Source organism: Embiotoca jacksoni, unplaced genomic scaffold (genome assembly GCF_022577435.1).
Source record: "Embiotoca jacksoni isolate LCO1_2020_lvr unplaced genomic scaffold, fEmbJac1.0.p SCAF_3, whole genome shotgun sequence".
Taxonomy (NCBI): Eukaryota; Metazoa; Chordata; class Actinopteri; family Embiotocidae; genus Embiotoca; species Embiotoca jacksoni.
Genome location: NW_027185381.1, coordinates 18,005,408 through 18,026,225, shown reverse-complemented (window position 1 = coordinate 18,026,225; position 20,818 = coordinate 18,005,408). Strand labels below are relative to the sequence as shown.

Here is a 20,818-nt window from a genome sequence, read left to right as displayed (position 1 = left end):
GATTGTTTAGGTCTTCTTTGCTGTCCAGTTGAAGATCTATGTGAAACAATCAGAGAGAGAGAGCGAGAGAGATTTTTTAATTAGCCTACAAGATTTTTTTTTTTTTATATTTCAATAAGCCTACAATAGAAACTGATAGTCATCGTTCAAATATATTCCGAATTTATGTTTTAGACCAGAGGCCTGCATGCCGTATCACAAATGTATCTCCCATTTATCACACTAATCTGCCGGAAGATAATAACATGAGGTAGACATGTAAGAAAACATTACAAATTGTTGTGGCTTTTCCCTTTAAGGAGCTTCACTGCGTAGGCCTACATTTCCCACAGTTCCATGCGCCGTAATGCGCACTTCATTGAATCCTTGAGCCCGCTACGTCCGAGGAGATGAGCGGGTCGAACTAAAGTGATTGAACGGTGAGGTGTTTTTTTTTTTCCCCGGCGGAGATGTCTCTGTCGTCCACCCAGAGCTCTGACACGAACAGCCGGAGGAGGAGGCCGGCTGAACACGCGCCGGGTGAGTAGCTCGAGCTCACTACTACTACAAATTATACTGAGTCTGTGACAGTGAAATCAAACTTTATTTGTAACAACCGACCCAACAGCGCAGTAAATACACGCTCCGTTCTAATTCTGCATGCATGATGCGTCGCCTGGGTATTATTTAACCTGGTATACGGCAGCTGAGTGTAGACCCAGTTGTTGCGTGTATCGGACAGGCGCGTAGTATTTATTTGGAGGTGGTTCGCCAAGCGTGTGATTGCGCGCGCACGCACGCGCCCGTCCGTACCGTCTCTGTTTGTGCCCAGATTTGACTCACGAGACCGCACGTCCAAACTTTCTCCAAGTATGTTTTCATCATTGATGATTGATCGATTTTGGATTTTTTTTTATATATATTAAAAATATATATCTTAGATATATTATTAAAGTCATATAATATTACAATATCCAAAATATAAGATGATATCTAGTCTTATATCGCGATACAATATAATATTGATATATTGCCCAGCCCTACATTGAAGTAACAAAGACAAAAGTGCACAGGGGCTGTCTATCAGGAAACCCATACTTCATTACGACACAGGCTCCTCGGAGAGAAAACTGTCTGGACAACAATCCTCTACACCGAGACAAATCTATGAGCAGCGGATTCAGGTCATGCTCCCACAAACCCTGTTCACTGGGTGCACAATCAGAAACACCATCACTAACATCCAGCTGCATTTGTTATTGTGCGTACTTCAAGAAGCCAAGACGCAAAAAAAAGAGGAACTAAAAAGTCTACGGCTTTTTCTGAACTGTCGAAAAGGGGAAGTCAAGATTGTTTGTCTCATGATGCCAGTTGTAGGTCAGCTATTTATCTTCTATATCTTTCTCCCTGGAAATGAATGAATGAATGACTGACCTTTAGTTAATTGTAGTCATGCCTATTTTCTCTCTGTACAACAAATCCAGCATTGTCAGGCTATAATAAGGTCAAGTACAGAGAGATAGAAATGCCTTTTGGCACTAAACATGCCCACAGACACGATCACATACTGTATCAGAAGTACATATAGTTACAGTTTTTATTGATTCTGCACATATATTTAAAGCTGTTATGTCAGAGGGGAGAATAGTCTACTTCAAAACAGGCTTTTTACTACCTTGATTACTTTGAAGAATTGACTGCGGGTTGTGGCTTTGTTGTGGGTGCTCTCTTTATGTGATGGTTTTATTGATTCAGTTTTACTGAGGGTAGTGATTTTACAAGCAGTGTGCATGTGATATGACAATGAAGAAATTCAGAGCACTGCAGTGTATGTTCGAGTAATTTGATTTACGTGGTAAATTAATGTCATTCTATTCAGTCCTACATAATAGTTTCAGTACAACAAGTGTTGTCTAATGTGGTTTTTTTTTTTTAATAAAAGGATTGTGTTTCTTGTAATAATTCTGTCCTCATGTTGACCAACATTTTAGCTTCTTACTTTGTGTCTGTATAAAGCATCTTTTGGTTTTCTCAGAATCATTTGGTGTTGCAGATTCTTCGTGCGAGCATGATCATGATCCTCAGGCAGATTACAATCATGAACAGGTCCATGACCGACTGTGTGGCGTTCAAGAACTTAATAAAACACACGCCTCTCCTCCATCTCCACATCACTCCTTATTTCCTGCAACAAAATGCGTGTCCGCATGTGAGTACGATGTACCAATTCACTTATATTTCTGAGCAGCAGTGCTGACCTGCTTGCAGACACTTACCAGTCATCTCGGTGCTTGTCGTTTTAGGTGCAAGCCATCATACCTGCGAAGACGTCATGGAGGATTTTCTAAGTAAGAGGACCATCAGAGCAGAGAATGAAGTGGAAGCCAACAAGCTGGTCAACAACTACAGGGTAAGAAGTCTGAAGGGTTTCTACTGCAGATGAAAGCTTGAGTTCATGACACTGGTAAACAGGTGTTTGGTGTGTGTGTGCGTGCGTGTGTGTGTGTGCGTGTGTGTGTGTGTGTGTGTGTGTGTGTGCGCGTGCGTGTGTGTGTGTCAGTTTGGTTTTAGAAAATGGAAGAGCCACGTGACAGAGCGTCCGTTTGAAGCACGGTCAGAAGTAGTGAAGGAGCTCTACTCTGAGCTGACCGTCATTAAACCACACTCGGGTCCAGGTACAGATGTTGTTTGTAAAATTGGTGTTAATGGAAGATTTTGCTTTATTACATCTTGGGCCTCATTGTAGATTGTAGGTTATTTTGTTTGTTATAGTTTGTTACTTTAACAGAAAATTGCTGAAGAAAACTACGACATTCATACAATGAAATCTAAAGGGGAAAGAATTGAGGGATTTTGATGATTATGCAGGTTGTAAACAAGCCAACAGTTCACTCGCATCACTAAACACTTTGTTTGGATGTAAATCTGAAAACAACCAGATCTAAAATGTCATTAATAATCCCTTACTGATAGAAAAACTTTGTGTGCACACAACCACAGTAAGCGTGGGAGGTCTAAAAGTTGAGCCAAGACGTCAGTTTGTAAACTGTGACAAACTTTCGCAGCAGTTTGGGTATGAATGTCACTGCCTAAGTTTTCTCTTCAAAATACGTTGTACGTTTGATTCACATCAGGTAAATCACGTGTTTGTTTAAAATCCCTGCGATCGTGTAACCACTCGGGTTTCTTGTCACCTCATTTCACGATCTCAGGAGTTAACCTTTTGACTACAATCCTATTATTATACATAGAAATGACAATGATAGAAACATTTATCTTCAAGATCCAAGTTGTAATGAAGCAGCATTATGCTTACTATACAATTTACATGAAGAAGCATTAATACTTTGTCTGATAACTTATCGGCCTCCACAAATGGCTTTTTTTCTTTGTGATCTCAGGTCAACTCATCACATGTGGAAACGTAGCGTATGTGCTCCTCTTTGGTTGGTGGGTGTCTCTGGCATATTTCCTGGTCGGCATACTGATGTTCATCACTGTTACTGGGGTACCGTATGGTAGGTGTAGCTCATCAAGAGCAGATAGTGTTAATTATTGATCATCAGTCATTGTCTTTACTCTTTTCTCTTTCTCCGTCTTAAGGCAAGCTTTGCTGGAAGTTGTGCTGCTACTTCCTGTGGCCATTTGGCAACTCAATCCACGAGGTAGGGTTTAAGTTCAGTTAATGTTTGAGATGTTCCTTCTATTTTTCTCTTCTTTTGCCAATTAAAATAAGATTGATTGACAGTAAACCATATAGTTTCCTCATAGTCTCACTGATTTGTGATCATGAAAGCCGAGGTCTAGTTTTTTTTCTGAATGAGGCCATAAGTCTGCAACACCAGAAACCAAATGCAGCAACTCGTTATTGCAAGACGTTGAAGATGAAGCTGAAACTTTGAACACGGTTGCATCAAAATTCCTGTTCTCAGTGCAGACTTTTGTTTTTTAAATGTACAGTTACACATTTACTGTTCACATTTTTTACCCCATTTGGTTATTTTGACATACTGGCAATTTCAATAGGCCAAATAGGCCTTATTGTGTAGTAGTATTATTATGGAAGTATTTTGTATCACACCACTGTGTAGCTATTTAATAGGCTGTTTTGTTGTTTTTGTAGTAGGAATGTGTAAACTACAGGATACATCAGTTTTTATTTTTGTTTTAAAAGCTTCAACTGTTTAAGAATGGCTTCAAGTTTGTTCTGTTGCTGCTCCGCTTGTTTAAAAAGTCTGTTTTTGTACCTTCTGTTAACACTTTCTTATAAAGCGGATTCCTGTTTTTCTTATTATCTGCAAAATAGTGAGGCAGGAGAGACCTGAAAAGTTTGGGAACCTCTGCTCTAGAGTATTAAAAATATTCAGTGTATGTATGATTATGTAATACATCCTTCAACTTTCTTTAATGAGCCAGAAAAACATTTTTTTTTTTTTTTTTTTTTTTTTTTTACAGATAGGAAACACAGTGAGGAGATGTTGTGAGCAAGCCCCAGACTGTGAGTGCAACATAGAGGGGCTGGAAGAAGACTCACCGGTTCTGCTGCCGTCACCCACTGAGGTGCGAGTTCCAGAGATGCAAGGACGACCTCTGCGCACTCCCTACTGGGTAAAATTCCACGCTTGTGGAAGTATAAAAATATACAAATAGAAAATATACATGCAACATTTGAGCGTCTACCGAGGGTCTAATGATAGAGGGTGTCATGTGCTGTACAGACTGTAAAGCCCTGTGAGGCAACAGTATTAAAGTAAAATTGATTTGAAATTCTTGCTGAATGAAAATAAAAAGCATAGAATATCATTATACTAAGTGCCCTTCTTGTTATGTAGCATCGCTTCTCCACCTATGTTTGGCTGCTGCTGGGGTATCCTCTTCTGGCGGCCGTACACTTTGTTGCCTGCTTATTGTCCTGGATCCTGGTCTTCACCATCCCGGTCTCCAAGATGAACGCACAGACTCTGGGCATTATTCTCCTCCTGGCTCCTGAGGATGTCTCGGTCTGCACTGGCTCAGAGAGAAAAGTAAAGAGGAGATTTAGTATATATCTGTCACAGCATGTAATCCTGGAGAGATACTAATTAACCAGTATTCTTTCAGCATCAAGGCTACGAGACCAAAGTGCTGTTGTGTTGCTACCACGCTGCAAACTGGTACTACTACAAGTACACTGTTGATGGGATCAATGTGTTTGCAGTCAGTATCCTTTACAATTATAATGTGTGTGTGTGTGTGTGTGTGTGTGTGTGTGTGTGTGTGTGTGTGTGTGTGTGTGCGTGCGTGCGTGCGTGCGTGCGTGCGTGCATGTGTGTCATATGAAGACCTGTTGTTATCTTTGACCCTGTTCTCAGACCTCCTTCCTCTTGTAATAGTTGCCATGGTAATTGGATATATTGACAAAGAAAACGAGTACGCCAGCTCTGATGTCAAGTTCGCCATAGCAATTGGCTCCATCATACCTTTGTCCTATTATATTGGAATGGGCATTGCCAGGTGAGCAGGTGTCATTTCCTTAAAACAAATATTTGAATTTGATGTCATCTGATACACCAGGTGTACCAAAAACATTTAGAGTCGAAAGAGTGCTTCTGATGTCGATTGTTCGATTTACAGTATCTCAGCGCAGAGTAACTTCGCTGTGGGTGCAGTGGTGAACGCCACCTTCGGATCCATCACAGAGTTGACCTTTTACATCACAGCCCTGGTCAGAGGTCACCAGGCAGCCAACCCGTGTCTGCAGGAGGTTGTTAAGGCAGCGCTGACTGGCACGCTGCTTGGCTGCATCCTCTTCATCCCTGTGAGTCAGCCTGCATTTACATCATCTTTTACATTTTTACAATTCTCGTCTTGTAAAAAAGCTATTTTAAGCAATGAATTTTCATTAAGGGTTCCCTTTTGGAGTTTTTTTTTGTGTGTAAATACAAATGTTCACATTCAGCGTCTCAGTAAAACGCACTGTGTGTGTCTACTAAGATAGTTGAATGCATTCCCTTCCTCATTAAGCATTTGTAAATAAAATGTTTACAATGGTTCAAGTCCTTCATTGTTTACACATGTAGCCTACTTGTTGTTTTCTTTCTATCAGGGCATCTGCATGATAATCGGGGGACTGAGACATAGTGAACAAAGATTCAACAGTCGTTCTGCAGGAGTGAGCTCTGCATTGCTCTTCGTCTCTATTGGAGGCAAGTGGTTGAATACCAAAACGTCCTGTATGAACTGTATGAGCATCATTCAGGGTCACTTACTGAAGTCTGAAAATGTCAGACACAAATATTAAAGCTGCTATACAGAACTGCTTATGAAACAGAAATATGAAATTCACTTCTCTTTTTTTTTTGGGCTGTATTTTTAGAGAGAAACCACCTCGTGAAATTGTCTACCAACTTACTCACAAAATAGTTCATTCACGTTTAATAAGCCACAGTTTCTCCACTAGGAGAAGCTGCTCAGTCGTTCTCAGAAATGTTTCACATTTCCAGCAGAAAACTACCGGCAGCAGCAGTTTATATCTCCACATGCAAATACTGCAATCTGACACTCTAGAAAATGTATCGGCTACTGTTGTTAGTTTTTTTGCCGCTGCTGTTTTAATAGTGTTTGTATGAAACATAATAATAAGGGAGGTTATAACAGAATTGTGTCCCCAGTGGATCTTAAATAATCAAATACAATATAGTTCAAATTCTAGCGAGTTGAGAATTTGGAAATTAAATGCACAGTATGTGATTTCTCCAGCTGGGCGTCTCTCCGTTTGATAACATTATGAAGCAGCGTGAAATCATGGCCATCTGTGTTCCCCGTGTTTCCCCTGAAGTTATAGCAATTCTGGTGATATAAGTACATAACTTAAAAAAAATAAATAAATACGTAACATAAGTCAAGTGGTTTGAGATATTTTAGAGTGTAAAAGTTACATGTTATACCTTTTAAGTTAACAAATGTTTCCCTTGCTAAAATGTGGTTGTGGTCATGGTGAAGTTCACACAGTTTAAATTTTCACCTCCAAATGAAACACAAAAGTGCTGGATGATGCTCGGCTGATGGTGACTGCAATACACCCAACTGTTTTTGCCGAAACTGCAATGTGAGAAACGGTTACCAAAATGTTGTAGACTGACTCCCCTCCCTCTTACGGTCACTGGCAGGTGTGTTTGCCCCCACGATGTTCTCCAAGGCTTATGGGAACCTGGTGTGCGACGCCTGCACCAACTCCACCGGAGGAAACGGCACAAGCAACAGCACCGGGCCGTTCGTCTGCCACAACTGCCATTATGATCTAGTCAGTAGCCAGGAGGAGCTCATACACTTTTAAAACATGCACAGATTCACATGCACTATATGTAGTATAATGTGTTTTGTTTTTTTCATTCAACAGAATAATGGTACACTGTTCCAGAACCACGTTCAGTAAGTTTTTTTTTATGTATACTGACTGAGATTATTTTTTTTTACAAAAACATCCAGTTGGTTTTTAACTATAACTGAGAATAACTACCACCATCACTACTATTTTACAATTTTATTTTGTACACTAGTTTTTTAGCTGGTTTTTTTGGAGCTATTTCACTTACATTTATTGCACTTGCTAAAACTTGAAGCATGCTTTGGATAATGTAATCTATTGATGGAAACCAGTGACGGAAACAATAAACATTGCCTCTAGTTCTTTAGTCCAAAGTTGAGTTAATTTGCCACTATGCTCTTTTTGAAACTTTTATTGTTGGTGCATTTAAGGAGTGCATTTACATAACCGTCTCCACAATTTCCATGTTTCCTTGTTTTGGAAGCTAATTGCGCCCACAAAGTTTTCAACACTTTTCTCTGAGTTGATTTTCATTATTGTGAAACAAATGTAAAATCATATTTTGCTGGAAGCTGATAAATCAGTCTAATACTGTAGAAAGTGGCTGGTGCTGATTTAAGATATAAAAGACTCAATTAAATCACCATATGCTTCTAAAATGAAGCTGTTACACCAGGTGTATTTTACCTGCCTCTTAATAACTGTGTGTTCCTGTTGTAAGGCCCCTGGTGTACACAGTGTCTGCCCTCCTGCCTGTTGCCTACATCATTGGTCTGCTATTTACTCTAAAGACACACTCCCACATTTATGACATCCATGTTGGAGAAGGACAGGGTATGAATCGTGACTCACACTAAAACAAAATTGCAGGTTGCGTTATTATGCTATTTTAAAGTGCACAGTTGTGTAATGTTCACACCATCATCTGTAATGTATTTGCGCAGAGAGCCGCAACCATGGGACAGTGGTCCACTGGTCCCGGTGGAGGTCTATGATCATCCTCATCATGGCCACCGTGCTCACGTCTGCTTGTGCTGATCTCGTCACTGAGCACATCCAGCCCATATTGAACCAGCCCAACATCTCTCAGGTGAGGACTGCATCTGAGCGCTCAGTTTGTAGTTGATCGTTTCCTCCTGCTATGTTAACAATTAGCTTTCTTTCTCCAGTATTTCATAGGGGTGACAGTTCTCGCTATGGTTCCTGAGATCCCAGAGATTGTTAACGGGATCCAGTTTGCACTCCAGAACAAGATCAGTCTGAGGTAAATCCTGTCTCATCAAAGAAGACAATTTAAGAAGTGAAATCGGTATCTAAATTATGTCTTTATTTTTCAGTTTGGAGGTGGGAAGCTGTATTGCTGTGCAGGTCTGCATGCTACAGATTCCTATACTGGTCTTGTTTAATGCGTTCTATGTAAGACACTCTTCTTTTCATTTTAATCACTAATTTATTCATATAAATACTCATTATTTGCTATTTTATACCTTATTTTATTTTTATAATGAGACACTGTTTCTGCTTTGCTTTCCAGGATGTGGGATTTGTGCTGTTATTCAGTGACCAGCACCTGTGGGCGAGTATCTTCAGTGTGATTGTAGTCAACTACATCTTTATGGATGGCAAGTCTGATTATTTTCAGGGTGAGTTTTCAGCATTTCAAAGTTTTGTGAGTAAAATTAGAGCTGATTCTTTATTGGTAAATATGTACATTTACATGAGTGGGAAAGAAGTAACCTCGTGATGTGCTGCCCTCTTGTGAAATATATCCTGTAAGACATGAAAAGGGGTCCTTACTAGTGGTTTTTGCATGTTAAAGGTTATTAAACACAAACTGTATCTTCTGTGTTACTACTACCCATTTTGTTGAAAGCTCACCAAAAGTAGTCCTTTATTCTGTTTATTGCAAAGTTTCTGTTTAGCAGCAAACTCTCACGTTCATGTGTCTATGAACCTGTCAAAAAGCACCTGATCCAAAAGGCTAATTTAGTCATTATCTGGATCATTTTTCTTTTATCTCAGATCTTGACCTGAGAGTGTTCTGGGCTTCACTCAGCAAAGTCCTCCAGATAACTCAGTAAAAATGTCTCAAGAAAAGCTGTTACAGCCGTCCCTGAACTTCATCATGATCGCACAGTTTAAAAAGTGATCTCTTTGATGAATAATTGAGCATTTAACATTCTCTGTGTGTCGATTTGCATACAGTAGCCGAATTGAACAGAACTCAATGGCTGTCTGAAAGATTTGTAGATTTTTTTTTAATACATCTACGATAAAGACGTTTTCTATAAGAACTGAAACCTATTGCCTTGTTGTGGTTTACCCTATTGTCAGAAATATCTCATATTCACATTTATTTGTTGTCTTATTATCCTCAGGCACTGCTCTGGTGGTTGTCTACCTTATCATCCTGGCTATGTACTATTTTGCTCCATCTCCAGCCGGCTGTTGAGCGTTTAACTTTTTTAAGCCTAGTGGAATCCAAATGTGCTAATTTAGTAACTCTTACTGTTGGTCCCATCTTGGCAGAAATTATGATTATTTCAAAAATATGGGAATCCTAAGAAAAACATTTTAACTTGTATGTGTTGTTTTCTAAATAAGGAAAAAACTGAAAATGTTTATCTCAAGTAGGTACTATCTTTGACTGCATACATTTATAACTCCTACTGTTTTAAGACGTGTAGTTTATAAGCTAACATATCTAACAATGTGTCATTAGACTCATAACTTATCATCTTTGTAAACTGAAGGAAAGAAGAACTGTATTTTTATCATACAAATGGACATTATGATCCAGAGTATCTGCACTAATAGTATTTTAAGGTATAGTTTGTATACTTAAACTCCAAAATAGTACATGTCTGTGATAAGTGAAATTTTTTAGTAAAATGGTTGCACCCTACATTGAGAAACAAGGCATGGCTGGCTGTGCTGAGAAAAAACATGTCAAATAAAATGTTTTGAAAAACCAGCTGCCTGTTTTTTATTGTTTGTACAGACAGGAATTATGAAACATTGCAGCGATAGTTGCCTTTAGGAAGACATTAATTTTTTTCTCCTTAGAGTTTATGTAAAGTGACATGCACACCATACTGACATGCAAAACATTTAACTTTCATTGACATCAAAAATGATGCAAATAAACATGTCACTCTCAAACAAAGCGGTACGTTTACCAAGATCGAGCACGCAGTGAATCAGACTGCTCCAAAATAAGATATAAATAAGGCCATGACATGTCACAAGTAGCAGATTTAGGGTGTCAAGCGTAGAAAAGGGCTGTGGAGATGGGCCATCATGGACACTGCTCAGTCTGTCTATAAAGGTGGTAGTAGTCAGCCAGTTTCTGTCTTTCCTCTAGCTTCGACCTTGTTTGGTTTTGTTTTACGCACTTGTCCACACGTTAATTTCCTTTTTCATTCCTCAAAATAGATCAATTTTTAGTTCAAAATCGTGTGGTCTTCCCTCCTTTGTCCAGCCTTCAGACAAATTGTGACAATTGTGGGCTCGTCCGGGATTGTATTAAACATTTTGGTGAGATAAAGTTTAGTTTCTGTTTTGTTTGTGTTTAAAAAATTTGGGGAGTATCACACGGGAGTTTTGTATTTTTCCAGTAGTCTAACAACTACCAGGTGAGTTTAGTTAATATTGTATTAACACACTTAAGAGTTAATACGAGAAATAAAATGCTCAATGTGAGGCGTGTCTAACGGATGAAAACAAAGACGTGTGTCTTGATAGAGGCAACCGACAGTATTGTTACAGCATTTAAAATATACAGTAACTGCAAGAGAACTGCTGGCATACTTGCATTTGGTTTCACAACAATCTCTGGGCCTGATGATATTTTAATGATGGCGAGTGTCTGCAGAAGTTTTCAGAATGATCACAGAGTTTCATATCCTGAATACTCCAGCTTACACACTTAGTTTTTTTTTGTTTTTTTTTTAAGTTCCTTGTCAACTACCAAAGCAAACAAAATTTATACAAAAAGTAATAATAATAGAACCTATGTTAAACTATAAAAGGTTCAAATGGAGTCTGGGCATAACTTGGGAACTGACAGTGACAATGAAATCAAGTGGGGGGGGGGAAACAATGCAACATGTTCAGGTACAATTCAAAGATTTGTAATAAAACAAAACAGCAGCACTGATAAAAAATAAATAGGTAAAAATGTCTCTGTGGGTTTAAGTTAATGAAAAATCTGCAAGAGATGTCTCCTGATTAATTATGAGCACAAGAGATCAGCAACCAAAGGCTCATGTAGAGAGCACCGAGTAAGTCATATTAGAAAACGGCTACATGAACGCAGTGGCGAGAGTAAGGAAAACAATATATTAAAAAGACTGACTTGCAAAAATATAAAATTAATGTAGGTGACATTTTGGAAATTCAGAAGGCACCAGATGGAGAAAAGAAAAATGCTTGAGAATCACTGTGGCGCTAAACATGTATAAATTCCTATGTAACTTAGTATGATTCAGTTTTCCAAAAAGAGGAAGAATAACCAAAGAGGCACAAAATTCACAGTGATGCCATCTCACGCGTGATTTAGGGGCTCCTGGGCTTTCCTCTGATCAAAAGGGCCTAGTGTGACCAGTTAGGGGAACAATTTTCAATTACGAGTTATAATCAAAGGCTCAATATCAGCATGCAATCAGAACGTCCTCAAGGCTTATACATAAGTAGTTGACCTATTTAGACTGTTGACGTGTTTGTTTTTGAGAATCTCTACGGCTAATTAAATGCAAGTTTCAGGGTCTATTGGAGACAAATTTCTCTTGTCTGAAACTACAGAAATGTTTGACCTAACCCGTCACAGTGGGCGTAGCAGCAGTTGACTGAAAACATGTCAAAGACGGCGACAGTTTGCAGCACGTCGTCACTTCAGCGACAGTGAAACAAGCATATCTCAGCCTCGAAGCTAAAATTACACTCGCAGGAGCAACATTCATTTCTTGGTCTTCGGAGCGTTAAACTATCCCCTCGAAAGCTTTGCAAGTTTCTGTGACAAACAAATGAAAAAGAAACGGCGTGCACTACGGAGTACATAGAAGTGGAAGTCAGCATACAGAGAGTGTGTCGTCTACACCGATGCATGGCCTCTGACGGATGCGTGCAAATCTGACACATTGACACACATTTACATAAGACTGAAGTAAAAAGGCATTCAAAGTATTTTCGTATCTATCTGACATCATCAGGTTTTCTTTGTCCTTTCAAGACCTACTTGTCAGCAACTTTAGAGTCAGTGGTTTTCCATCTCATACCGCTTCATTCGGCCGTTATGCTCCTTCTATTTGAGCCGCTGAATTAACGAGGGCGTCAGTCCCAGGCTGAGCAGCTGAAGGGTGGACAGCTGGGATAAGTGAGGGAAAGTTTTCAGCAGTTTCTCCCAGGTCAGTTCCAGCAGGCTGGGCATCACCAGCCACACTTTGTACAAAGAGGCAGTCCTTCGGTTCCCAGACATGTTGACCACCCCGCCGTGGACATACATGCAGCCAGCCTGAGGGAGAAGAGCAGTTATAGAAAATGAAACTGCTGTCTACCTTCATGAGGATTTCCGTTTTGTTCACTCTGTGTTAGATGTAGAGGTGCATTAAAGATATTCTACTGACCGGAGTGACTGCAGCACAGTGAAAGTAGGCTGGTTCTGGCATGAGGGCAGGGAGCTTGGTCCACTGAAAAGTCCGCAGGTCGATCTTCCACAGGTCAGACAGGATCAGCTCTCCATTATAACCCCCACATATAAACACCTCTGCATGTAAAAACAGAGCGATGCATGAAACACAAAACCAAACGTGTCCTGTCAATACTGCGTGACACACTCCTTACCATCTTTGACCTGCACACAACTGTGACATCGGCGGGCAGCAGGATATCCTGTGAGGATGATAAATTTAATTCGATGTGTTTATAAAAATCGTTTATTCATCAAAAAAAAAATCTGAACATTAATCACAAACCTATTTTTTCTTGGGGTTTTGTGATTATTTCCTCCCAGTAGTTTGTCTCCACGTTATATGCGTAAATCTGATCAAGACAAATGGTATCAAATTGATCAAATGCAGACGTAACACTGTTTATATGTAACATTTAGTCTATGTCACAGTTCCTCTCACCTTGTCCAGAGGATAGGATGTCCAGGAAGTCCCACCCCCTAAAATGTATATTCTCTGTTCGTCATGAGCTAGCTCATGTCTGTACCTGTAAAATCAAGAATGTATGTTCAATCGGCAGCAATACTCTGGGAATTTACTAAAACTTAAACATAACAAGCAACTGTTAATGTACTTATGACTAAAATGATCTGTGCAGACTGACCGCTCCTCAGGTAGATCTAAGGATGCGTTGTTGGATTTGAGGTGGGTCCACTCTCTGGTGGTCAGGTCCAGCCTGTGCAGGTCGGTGCTGTAAAGGTAGCCTGTCGTCCCTCCAAACACGTAGAGGTAGCCATTGATGATGACCATCGCCTGAAAAAGGAGAACGTGGACACATGTTTGTGGGCGGAAACCGCAGCTACATAACGTACGAACAGAGAAACGACAGCACCGAACAACCCTTCAGACACGAGCACGGTTACCTGCCCGTAGATCTTGTTGGGTTTCTTCCCTCTGCAGTTAAGCAGGTTCCATCGTTTGTACTGAACATTGCAAACATGGACATCATTGCCATTGTTTTCACCAAATGGAATCCCGGTGCCACCAAACACAAGCAGGTTGTTTCCATCCAAGACAGCTGAGAGAGAGAGACGTCAACATTGTTAAACTGCATAAGAGGTTAACATCCTGTCGTGTAGGCCTTACATAGAGCAGCTGGAAAAGTCTGTAACAATCTGTGCCAACTTTGACTTACAGGCGATGGAAAAACTTGTATTTATATTTATAATCTCATAGAGCTCTGCTTCACTCTCTTTAGTGGCACCGAGAACAAAAGAAAATAATTGCAGTTGTGTTTTATGAACTTCACTCCCCAGAGATCCAAACAGTGTCACCTGGGGGAAGTCATACAGTCAGCAGCTGAAGAGGGACAACCACTGATGACTGATGGTAAATGTGTCCCTAAGTGTGCGTCGCCTGTGATTTTTCACAGACATCCAGCTTTTTCAGTTCATAATAGAGCAAATGCGAACCTCATTCATTGATAGCTCGTGATTAAACAGACATTTATTGAAATGAAAATCTTCAAGTTTATTACTTTAAGTGAAGTTTTGAACACAAGCGGTAATATTTTGATGAGCACGTTCCTGTGTTCCTTGTAGGTCAGATTCTGTCAGCACGTGCAGGAGATGAATGCGTGCCACTAGCAGGAGTATGATGTAATGTGATACACATTCCTGATGTCTGTTAAGGCTACTAATGTATATCCACAGCTGATGGCAATAACACACAGTGTTAAAGGTAGAAAAGAGTCAATAAAAGAGGAGAAAGGCTGACAAACATATTTCCAAACATTAAATAAAAGTCAATTTTTCATGAAGGTTTTTTTTTTTCCAAAACTGTAGTGTCACTCATCAAAACAAACCAAGACAGTGTGTATGTGGCCTTAAGTCTGATGAAATCAGGTTACTGCAGAGTTCACAGAGTCTGGTTAATGGTGCAAGTAATCGCACTGGTTATTTTCATCGTGTCAGACAGTTTACAAAGAAGGCCTTTTGCGTTCTTTCCAAAATTCACAAATAAACATAAGCAGTTTCACAACTACACAGGTAGAAATAAATTACAAACTGTACAAGGAGAAATGAAAGAGAGTTGTGTTCTCGCAGGACAGTTTGCCTCCATCTGTCACAATATGACAGAATCAGACCTGCAGAATCCAAATCAGGTCTCTGCATCTATTCTATTTCTTCTCTTCTATTTATTTTATTAATATTACTAATCTAACTAATATCAATTCATGTTTATTTATATTGTGGGTTATGACTTTTTTTTTTAAATATTTACATGTAGTCAGGGCAATAAAGCCATTTGAAATATAATTTGAATTTTAAAGAGAAATTGTACTGAGCTGTCGCTGCATCAAACACCAAATATTTCAAGGAAAAACTAAAATCTCACCACTTGATGAGAAATGTAGCCCTCTTTCTAGTTTCATAACAAATTGGTTTATAATTTATCGGTCACTGAGGGGAAAACGTGCTGTGGGAGGGCATTGATATGAGAGAGAGGTGGCTGAACTGAATGCTGTCAGAAGGTGTGCTCCAGCCTACTATCGAGAACCGTTGCTCTAACACTAAACCCTCACGCAATGATTAGCATAAACACACAAAACATTACACTTCATTTCATTTAGCTGACACTTTTATCCAAAGCAACTTACAACACACTGATGGTAGACCATCAGGAGCTATTTAGGGTTCAGTGTCTTGCTCAAGGACACTTAGGCATGTGGACAGGAGGAGCTGGGTACCAAACCACCAACCTTCTGATTAGTGTGCAACTCACTCTACCGACTGGCCCACAGCCTTCCCACAACCAAAACCCACCCATGAACTACAAAAAACAAACAGCACATGTCCCAATCACTCACGTTACAGGTATTACTGACAGCAGATTGGTGCACTGACAAGTAATTTTTAATTACCAATGACAAAAAATATTAAAACAGTTTCCTTTATCATTCTCTGAAGCATTAGAAATGTTAGTGGCTATTTTTTTTTTTTTTTTTTCTTTCAGAGACCCCCATCAAACACAAGATTTCATGGCTCCTGGGAGACTTCAGTTCTCTTTCAGGGTAGCTAAGCCGACCCTGGCTCACACATCAGTCCTTACCTGACATGGAAGCCAGCTCTGTGGGCATGTAGCCCTCTGTGTGGACCTGCTGCCAGGTGGCTGTGGCAAAATGAAACCGCCAAAGCTCCCTGAAAAGAGGGTAGTCCTCATTCTCTGCCCCACCTGCCTCCTCGAAGTCTGGGTTGTAGCCTCCAAACACATACAGGTTGGAACTGTCTGCAACACAGCGGTGTCCACTGCGGGCCGGGGGAACACAGTGTCCTGAGGGAGAAATACAGTACAGACCAACTTTGTGAAAAAAAAAAAAAAACAACAACAACAACTCATCTCTGAGCAGAAGTCTTCAAGTCTTCACTAAATGTCGACTTCTTAAAATGACCTGAATACTTTCATAGTTTGTGCGTATAAGAAGTAGCAACACAGCAGTCACATTGTATGACTTCAAGTGCAGCAGAGTCCTGTTCTAGGTGACATTAACACATCTGACAAGGAGGTTACGTGTGTTTGTTTGCCAGAAGGTTTATGGAAAAACTACCAGCCTTATTTTCATGAAACTTCGTGAAACGGTGTGACATGGGACGAGGAAGAACCTACTCAACTTTGGAGCAGATCACCCGAGCAGATCTACAAATTATTTTTTCACTTTGATTAACATTTGGCGTGCCAAATGCCATACATCTTGAAATCCAGGAGATGGCAGTGAAGTTCAATTGTGACAAAACATAGGCAATTCTCAAAACACAATGGCTCCATATCCCAGCCCACATTCACAGTTACCAGTAAATTTGATACGGAAACCAGTTGTGATGGAGCACAATTTTATTGGGGACAGACAGAACCATCGACATAGTTGTTGCATGCCATAGATGAAGAGTGGACTATTGGCCACTCCGAGTGCCCTTCTGGTTTTATCGGACATTAGTCCGCTTCCGTGAGGTCAGACATTTCAGTACCTTCTCTCAGGAACCTGTTGGGGATGCGCAGGTGGGGGCAGGAAGGAGAAAAGATGCGTCGAGCCTGGAGCCACCGTGTTCGCTTCTTGGAGCCTGTAGGTCGCCAAACAACACGAGGAAAGACACAAACACACAGAGACAGAATTATGTATGCATCTTGAGTGTGTGTGTGTGCGTGTGTGTGTGTGTGTGTGTGTGTGTGTGTGTGTGTTTCCCTTAATAATCTCAGACGCAAACAAAACAAAATTCACGTTTTTTTCAAGATTCAAACCCTGACTACAGGGTTAAAAAAAAAATCAAAAGGTTTACAGATTACAAATACTTTGTTACCTGGCTCAATGACAAACTCGCATTAAATCACAATATCAACAAATTAAAAGAAAAAATGGCTTCCCATGCAGCAATAAAAAGCAATAAAACCGACATGGTTTTTACAGAAATGCTGCTGACTTTACACTCGAGATCATTAGGCTCAGTTTACGACTCAGACCTCACATTTATTACTGATGACAGCTGCAATACTCAGTACTGCGTCTTCTACGAGAACGTCCGCTGGCGCTCTATGACTGAGAGACACAATAATCACTGGAACATTTCCACCATACGTGATGTCTCTGTTGCACTGAAACCTGGATCCACTCTTCACCTGCTCTTCAGGTACCTCATGCCAGGATTGAAGTTGTAAAAAATTACTTTCTGTCAGACCTCTTGGACTCTTCAGAAACATAGTCAATAACCATCCGCTGTCTGTCTGTAACTTAAATGATTTGATCAATTATGCATGTTTCTTTGTTGCTGTTTGAGTCATCGTTGTAAATCATCACTCAATGGTTCTCCAAGAATCTTAAACAAATCCTGAATGAATAAATAGATGTAAGAGTTCAACTCCCCGAAAGAAAAGTAAATCAGTTTAGTCTGTTTATAACCAGAACCAGCAGAAGAGACCATTTACAACTGTTTGTGTTGCTGATAATTGACTAATTGTATAGTTTGTGTCTTGGCAAACATTTTCTGGAGTTGAAGGCTGACTGATAAAACACACTGAATGGGTTGTGGTGTGGCAAGTTTTCCAAATTGTGTCATTGTTAATAGTTATTTCTGTTTCTCGGCCTCTCACATGCTTATTAGTCTGTCTAAAAAATAATTTTTTTTTTTTTTTTTTTTTTTTAAACCCGCAGCGTTGTAGTTGACCACTGGGTGCTCATTCAGTCACTGATTTGTTTGTGACAGCTTCCGTAGCATCGTCGGCTAACTTTGGCCTGTGTGCTGCAGCACCGCAGTTAGCATCCCTAACTCAGATACAAATAACGTGCACCCTGGTATAAACAAATAACGAAGACGAACTTAACCTACAATCGTGTCCTTCAGTTCTGGGTTTTCTTTCCGGTGGTACGAGGACGCTTTGCTCTTGCCAGAGCTTTTTTGTTTACAAACCTGGGTCGCGGATGGAGGGCCTCCACGACAGTTTCTCAAACTTATTGAGCTGACTGGAGGTTCCGTCGTTTTCGGCTGACGACATCTTAACAGGAGACACACAGAGAGGGTTTCACAGCCAGACCTTCGGTCTAACTAAACGTCGTGGCATGGGACGGCAAACTCCAGCTTCACAGGAAGATGAAGACAAAAAAAAACAACAACAACAAAAAAAAAAACCCTCCGCCGTTGTTGACAGTTGTTGCTGCTGCTGCTGCCGCGTCACAACCAGCTGGTCTGAACTGACCAATCAGCGGAGGAGGCGCCGGCCATTCAAGAGCCACATGGACATGTTTATAGTTTTACACAGATGGGGAAGTAGCTTGCGTTGAATCAAAATACAGGTTTAAGCATACCAATACATCAGAAATTAGTCTTCATACGGTCAATAAAAAAATCTGAAGCAGCAAAATTGAAACACAAATTAGTGTGGTCAATAAAATAAACTACAGATAGACTACTTATTTGTAAAGATATTCAGGTTCCAAAATCTTTAAAATCTTGATTTGAAAGTTTTCACAAATTTCTCACTAGTTTAATACACGTTTTTTTAGTTCAAGGTTTTTTGCTTAATTGAATTGAAGTGAACTCAGGGCACTTTATATCTTAAGGTCGAGACCTTACAACATCATAGAGAAAACTAACATTTCAACAATAATCACTTTTCTCACTGTAATTTGTCTGCTTGTTACAATGGGCAGCAAAATATCCCTTTTAAGAGGGAGAAACCTCTGATAAAAAGCGACTCAAAGGTGGGTCGCCTACCTCAACTGGTTTGGGTGAGGGATGAGTGAAAAGAACTAGAGACAACCAACAATACATGCTTATATGCACCCACCTACTGAATCATCATTTTGTAATGAAGGTGAGCAACAACAAAAGTGTCTTTAGCCATTATGTCCATGCGGGACTCAATGGCCCCGCCCAGACTTATCACATGTTTTTGTGTCTTTACCTTGCTTTACTTCTTCTACAGAGAAGCTACTACAAACAACTGTTAGGTACTGTGACTCAACATCCCTACACAATATTATGTTGAAAAATTGAACCACCCTGAAGTGGTATAGGCATCAAAAGGGCATTGTTGTTGCATTCATATCTGCGTAATTATTTTACCATTCAGTTTAATTTCACAGGACTTTTCTCACTGTAATTTGTCTGCTTGTTACAATTACTAAGTCAAGCTATAAAGTACTTTCTCCACCAATATGATGACTTAAGACCTGACAAGAGACAAACTTGAGATAAATAAACAGGATTTAGTGTACCACCTAAACATTAAGTGACTTTTGAGCCAAATAAGTGGTTCAAGTGACTCCTTTTGATGAACCGTAACAAGAGTCAACCTTTCCCCCAGATCTTCAGCAGCTGCATTGCTGACATGTTGTAATCTGGGGAGGAGTTGAAGAAGCAAAACGCTACAAACAGATCAATCCCATGAAAAGCTACTGTGGCTACTGTTCATATAGACTTTGTGAACATAAATGCATTATGGTTAACTGTAACCTAGAGTTGACTGTCGTGAAAAGTATTGATGAAAAGACTGAATCAAATACACTCTTGTTTACACAAGAGTTTACAATTAAAACTAACTAAAATATACTTCACTACATAAGTCTGTTCAGAACCTATAATAAAATCATTTATGGCAAACTGGGACTATACAACTCACCTGTTTCTGCTGAGACAGCCACCAATGCACCAATCAATCAACCACTCAAGTTCCTGTTTTTTCTTGAGCCCACCTGCTCTTCATAAATTATTCTGTGCACTGGAACTTAACCTCACCAGGTGGCTAACATGTTAATCCGAGGTTTACACAGATCAACTGTCAGTAGGAAGAATCTCTGCCACGGTTGGTCAACACTGCCTCTCCAAATGATTCCTAAACAGACTGACAGCTGGTAGGACATGAAGCCAGCCATTCAAATGTCACTAATAGTGAGAAATTCCTGAACAATGAGCTGCAACTCAGTTGATGAGATCAAACAGACGAGCTGTTAACTTTTTGTTTCATCCAGTGATCTACTCAGTGTTGAGGGAATGATGTTCCACAAATGGCTTGCAAAGAGATTATCATGACTGGGAGATGCTGTTTTTTTCATGCCATTTGTTTGTTCATGCATGAAAGATGGAAGTAGATAACCAAAAGATTTTCCTGTAGATGATGTTGTCAAAGCATGTTCTGACCTCAGTTATTCGTGCTAAACAAAGTCCTCTTTTTTGTATTAACCAAGAAATTTCACATAATTTCACAGATAAAGTTTAACAAGCTTGGTTTTATGCCAGAGATATGATTCAGCATGAGGTCATCTCATGTATTTATGTGTATAGGAAGCTTAAATAAACTTTGAATACATCCAGACATA

The 20,818-nt window shown here is 39.9% G+C and overlaps 2 protein-coding genes across 3 annotated transcripts; one reads left to right on the top strand and one right to left on the bottom strand.

Annotated features, from left to right (window-relative positions):
• The first annotated feature begins 371 nt into the window (after nucleotides 1-371).
• On the top strand, nucleotides 372-9,752 carry LOC138205927 (uncharacterized). Of its 2 annotated transcripts, none has more exons than XM_069162297.1 (20): nucleotides 372-519; nucleotides 2,033-2,188; nucleotides 2,283-2,389; nucleotides 2,540-2,654; nucleotides 3,381-3,497; nucleotides 3,583-3,644; nucleotides 4,435-4,587; nucleotides 4,812-5,003; nucleotides 5,080-5,179; nucleotides 5,331-5,472; nucleotides 5,593-5,776; nucleotides 6,065-6,164; nucleotides 7,128-7,261; nucleotides 7,358-7,389; nucleotides 8,007-8,119; nucleotides 8,230-8,375; nucleotides 8,455-8,549; nucleotides 8,623-8,701; nucleotides 8,820-8,928; nucleotides 9,664-9,752. In XM_069162297.1, the coding sequence occupies exons 1-20, from the start codon at nucleotides 450-452 to the stop codon at nucleotides 9,735-9,737; spliced, it is 2,280 nt and encodes a 759-aa protein (XP_069018398.1). In that variant the 5' UTR covers nucleotides 372-449; the 3' UTR covers nucleotides 9,738-9,752. The 2 variants fall into 2 exon arrangements, with proteins under 2 accessions (XP_069018398.1, XP_069018397.1); XM_069162296.1 differs by having other exon boundaries at nucleotides 2,015-2,188.
• Nucleotides 9,753-10,252: 500 nt separating this feature from the next.
• Nucleotides 10,253-18,648, bottom strand: LOC138205929 (kelch domain-containing protein 10-like). The gene is made up of 10 exons (XM_069162298.1): nucleotides 18,411-18,648; nucleotides 16,977-17,069; nucleotides 16,063-16,284; nucleotides 13,875-14,029; nucleotides 13,616-13,764; nucleotides 13,414-13,498; nucleotides 13,258-13,324; nucleotides 13,127-13,174; nucleotides 12,910-13,049; nucleotides 10,253-12,797 (listed from the first exon to the last, which is right to left on the bottom strand). The coding sequence occupies exons 1-10, from the start codon at nucleotides 18,493-18,495 to the stop codon at nucleotides 12,588-12,590; spliced, it is 1,254 nt and encodes a 417-aa protein (XP_069018399.1). The 5' UTR covers nucleotides 18,496-18,648; the 3' UTR covers nucleotides 10,253-12,587.
• Between the last annotated feature and the right edge of the window lie 2,170 nt (nucleotides 18,649-20,818).

Bases quoted from the DNA above. Each gene is read 5' to 3' on its own strand.
- LOC138205927 (XM_069162296.1), top strand. From the start codon at position 450: ATGTCTCTGTCGTCCACCCAGAGCTCTGACACGAACAGCCGGAGGAGG. The intron at 8,376-8,454 runs GTGAGGACTGCA...TTCTTTCTCCAG, and splicing joins ACCAGCCCAACATCTCTCAG to TATTTCATAGGGGTGACAGT. The intron at 8,702-8,819 runs GTAAGACACTCT...TTTGCTTTCCAG, and splicing joins TCTTGTTTAATGCGTTCTAT to GATGTGGGATTTGTGCTGTT.
- LOC138205929 (XM_069162298.1), bottom strand. From the start codon at position 18,495: ATGTCGTCAGCCGAAAACGACGGAACCTCCAGTCAGCTCAATAAGTTT. The intron at 13,499-13,615 runs GTCAGTCTGCAC...TTGATTTTACAG, and splicing joins TTAGATCTACCTGAGGAGCG to GTACAGACATGAGCTAGCTC. The intron at 13,325-13,413 runs GTGAGAGGAACT...TGTCTTGATCAG, and splicing joins CATCCTATCCTCTGGACAAG to ATTTACGCATATAACGTGGA.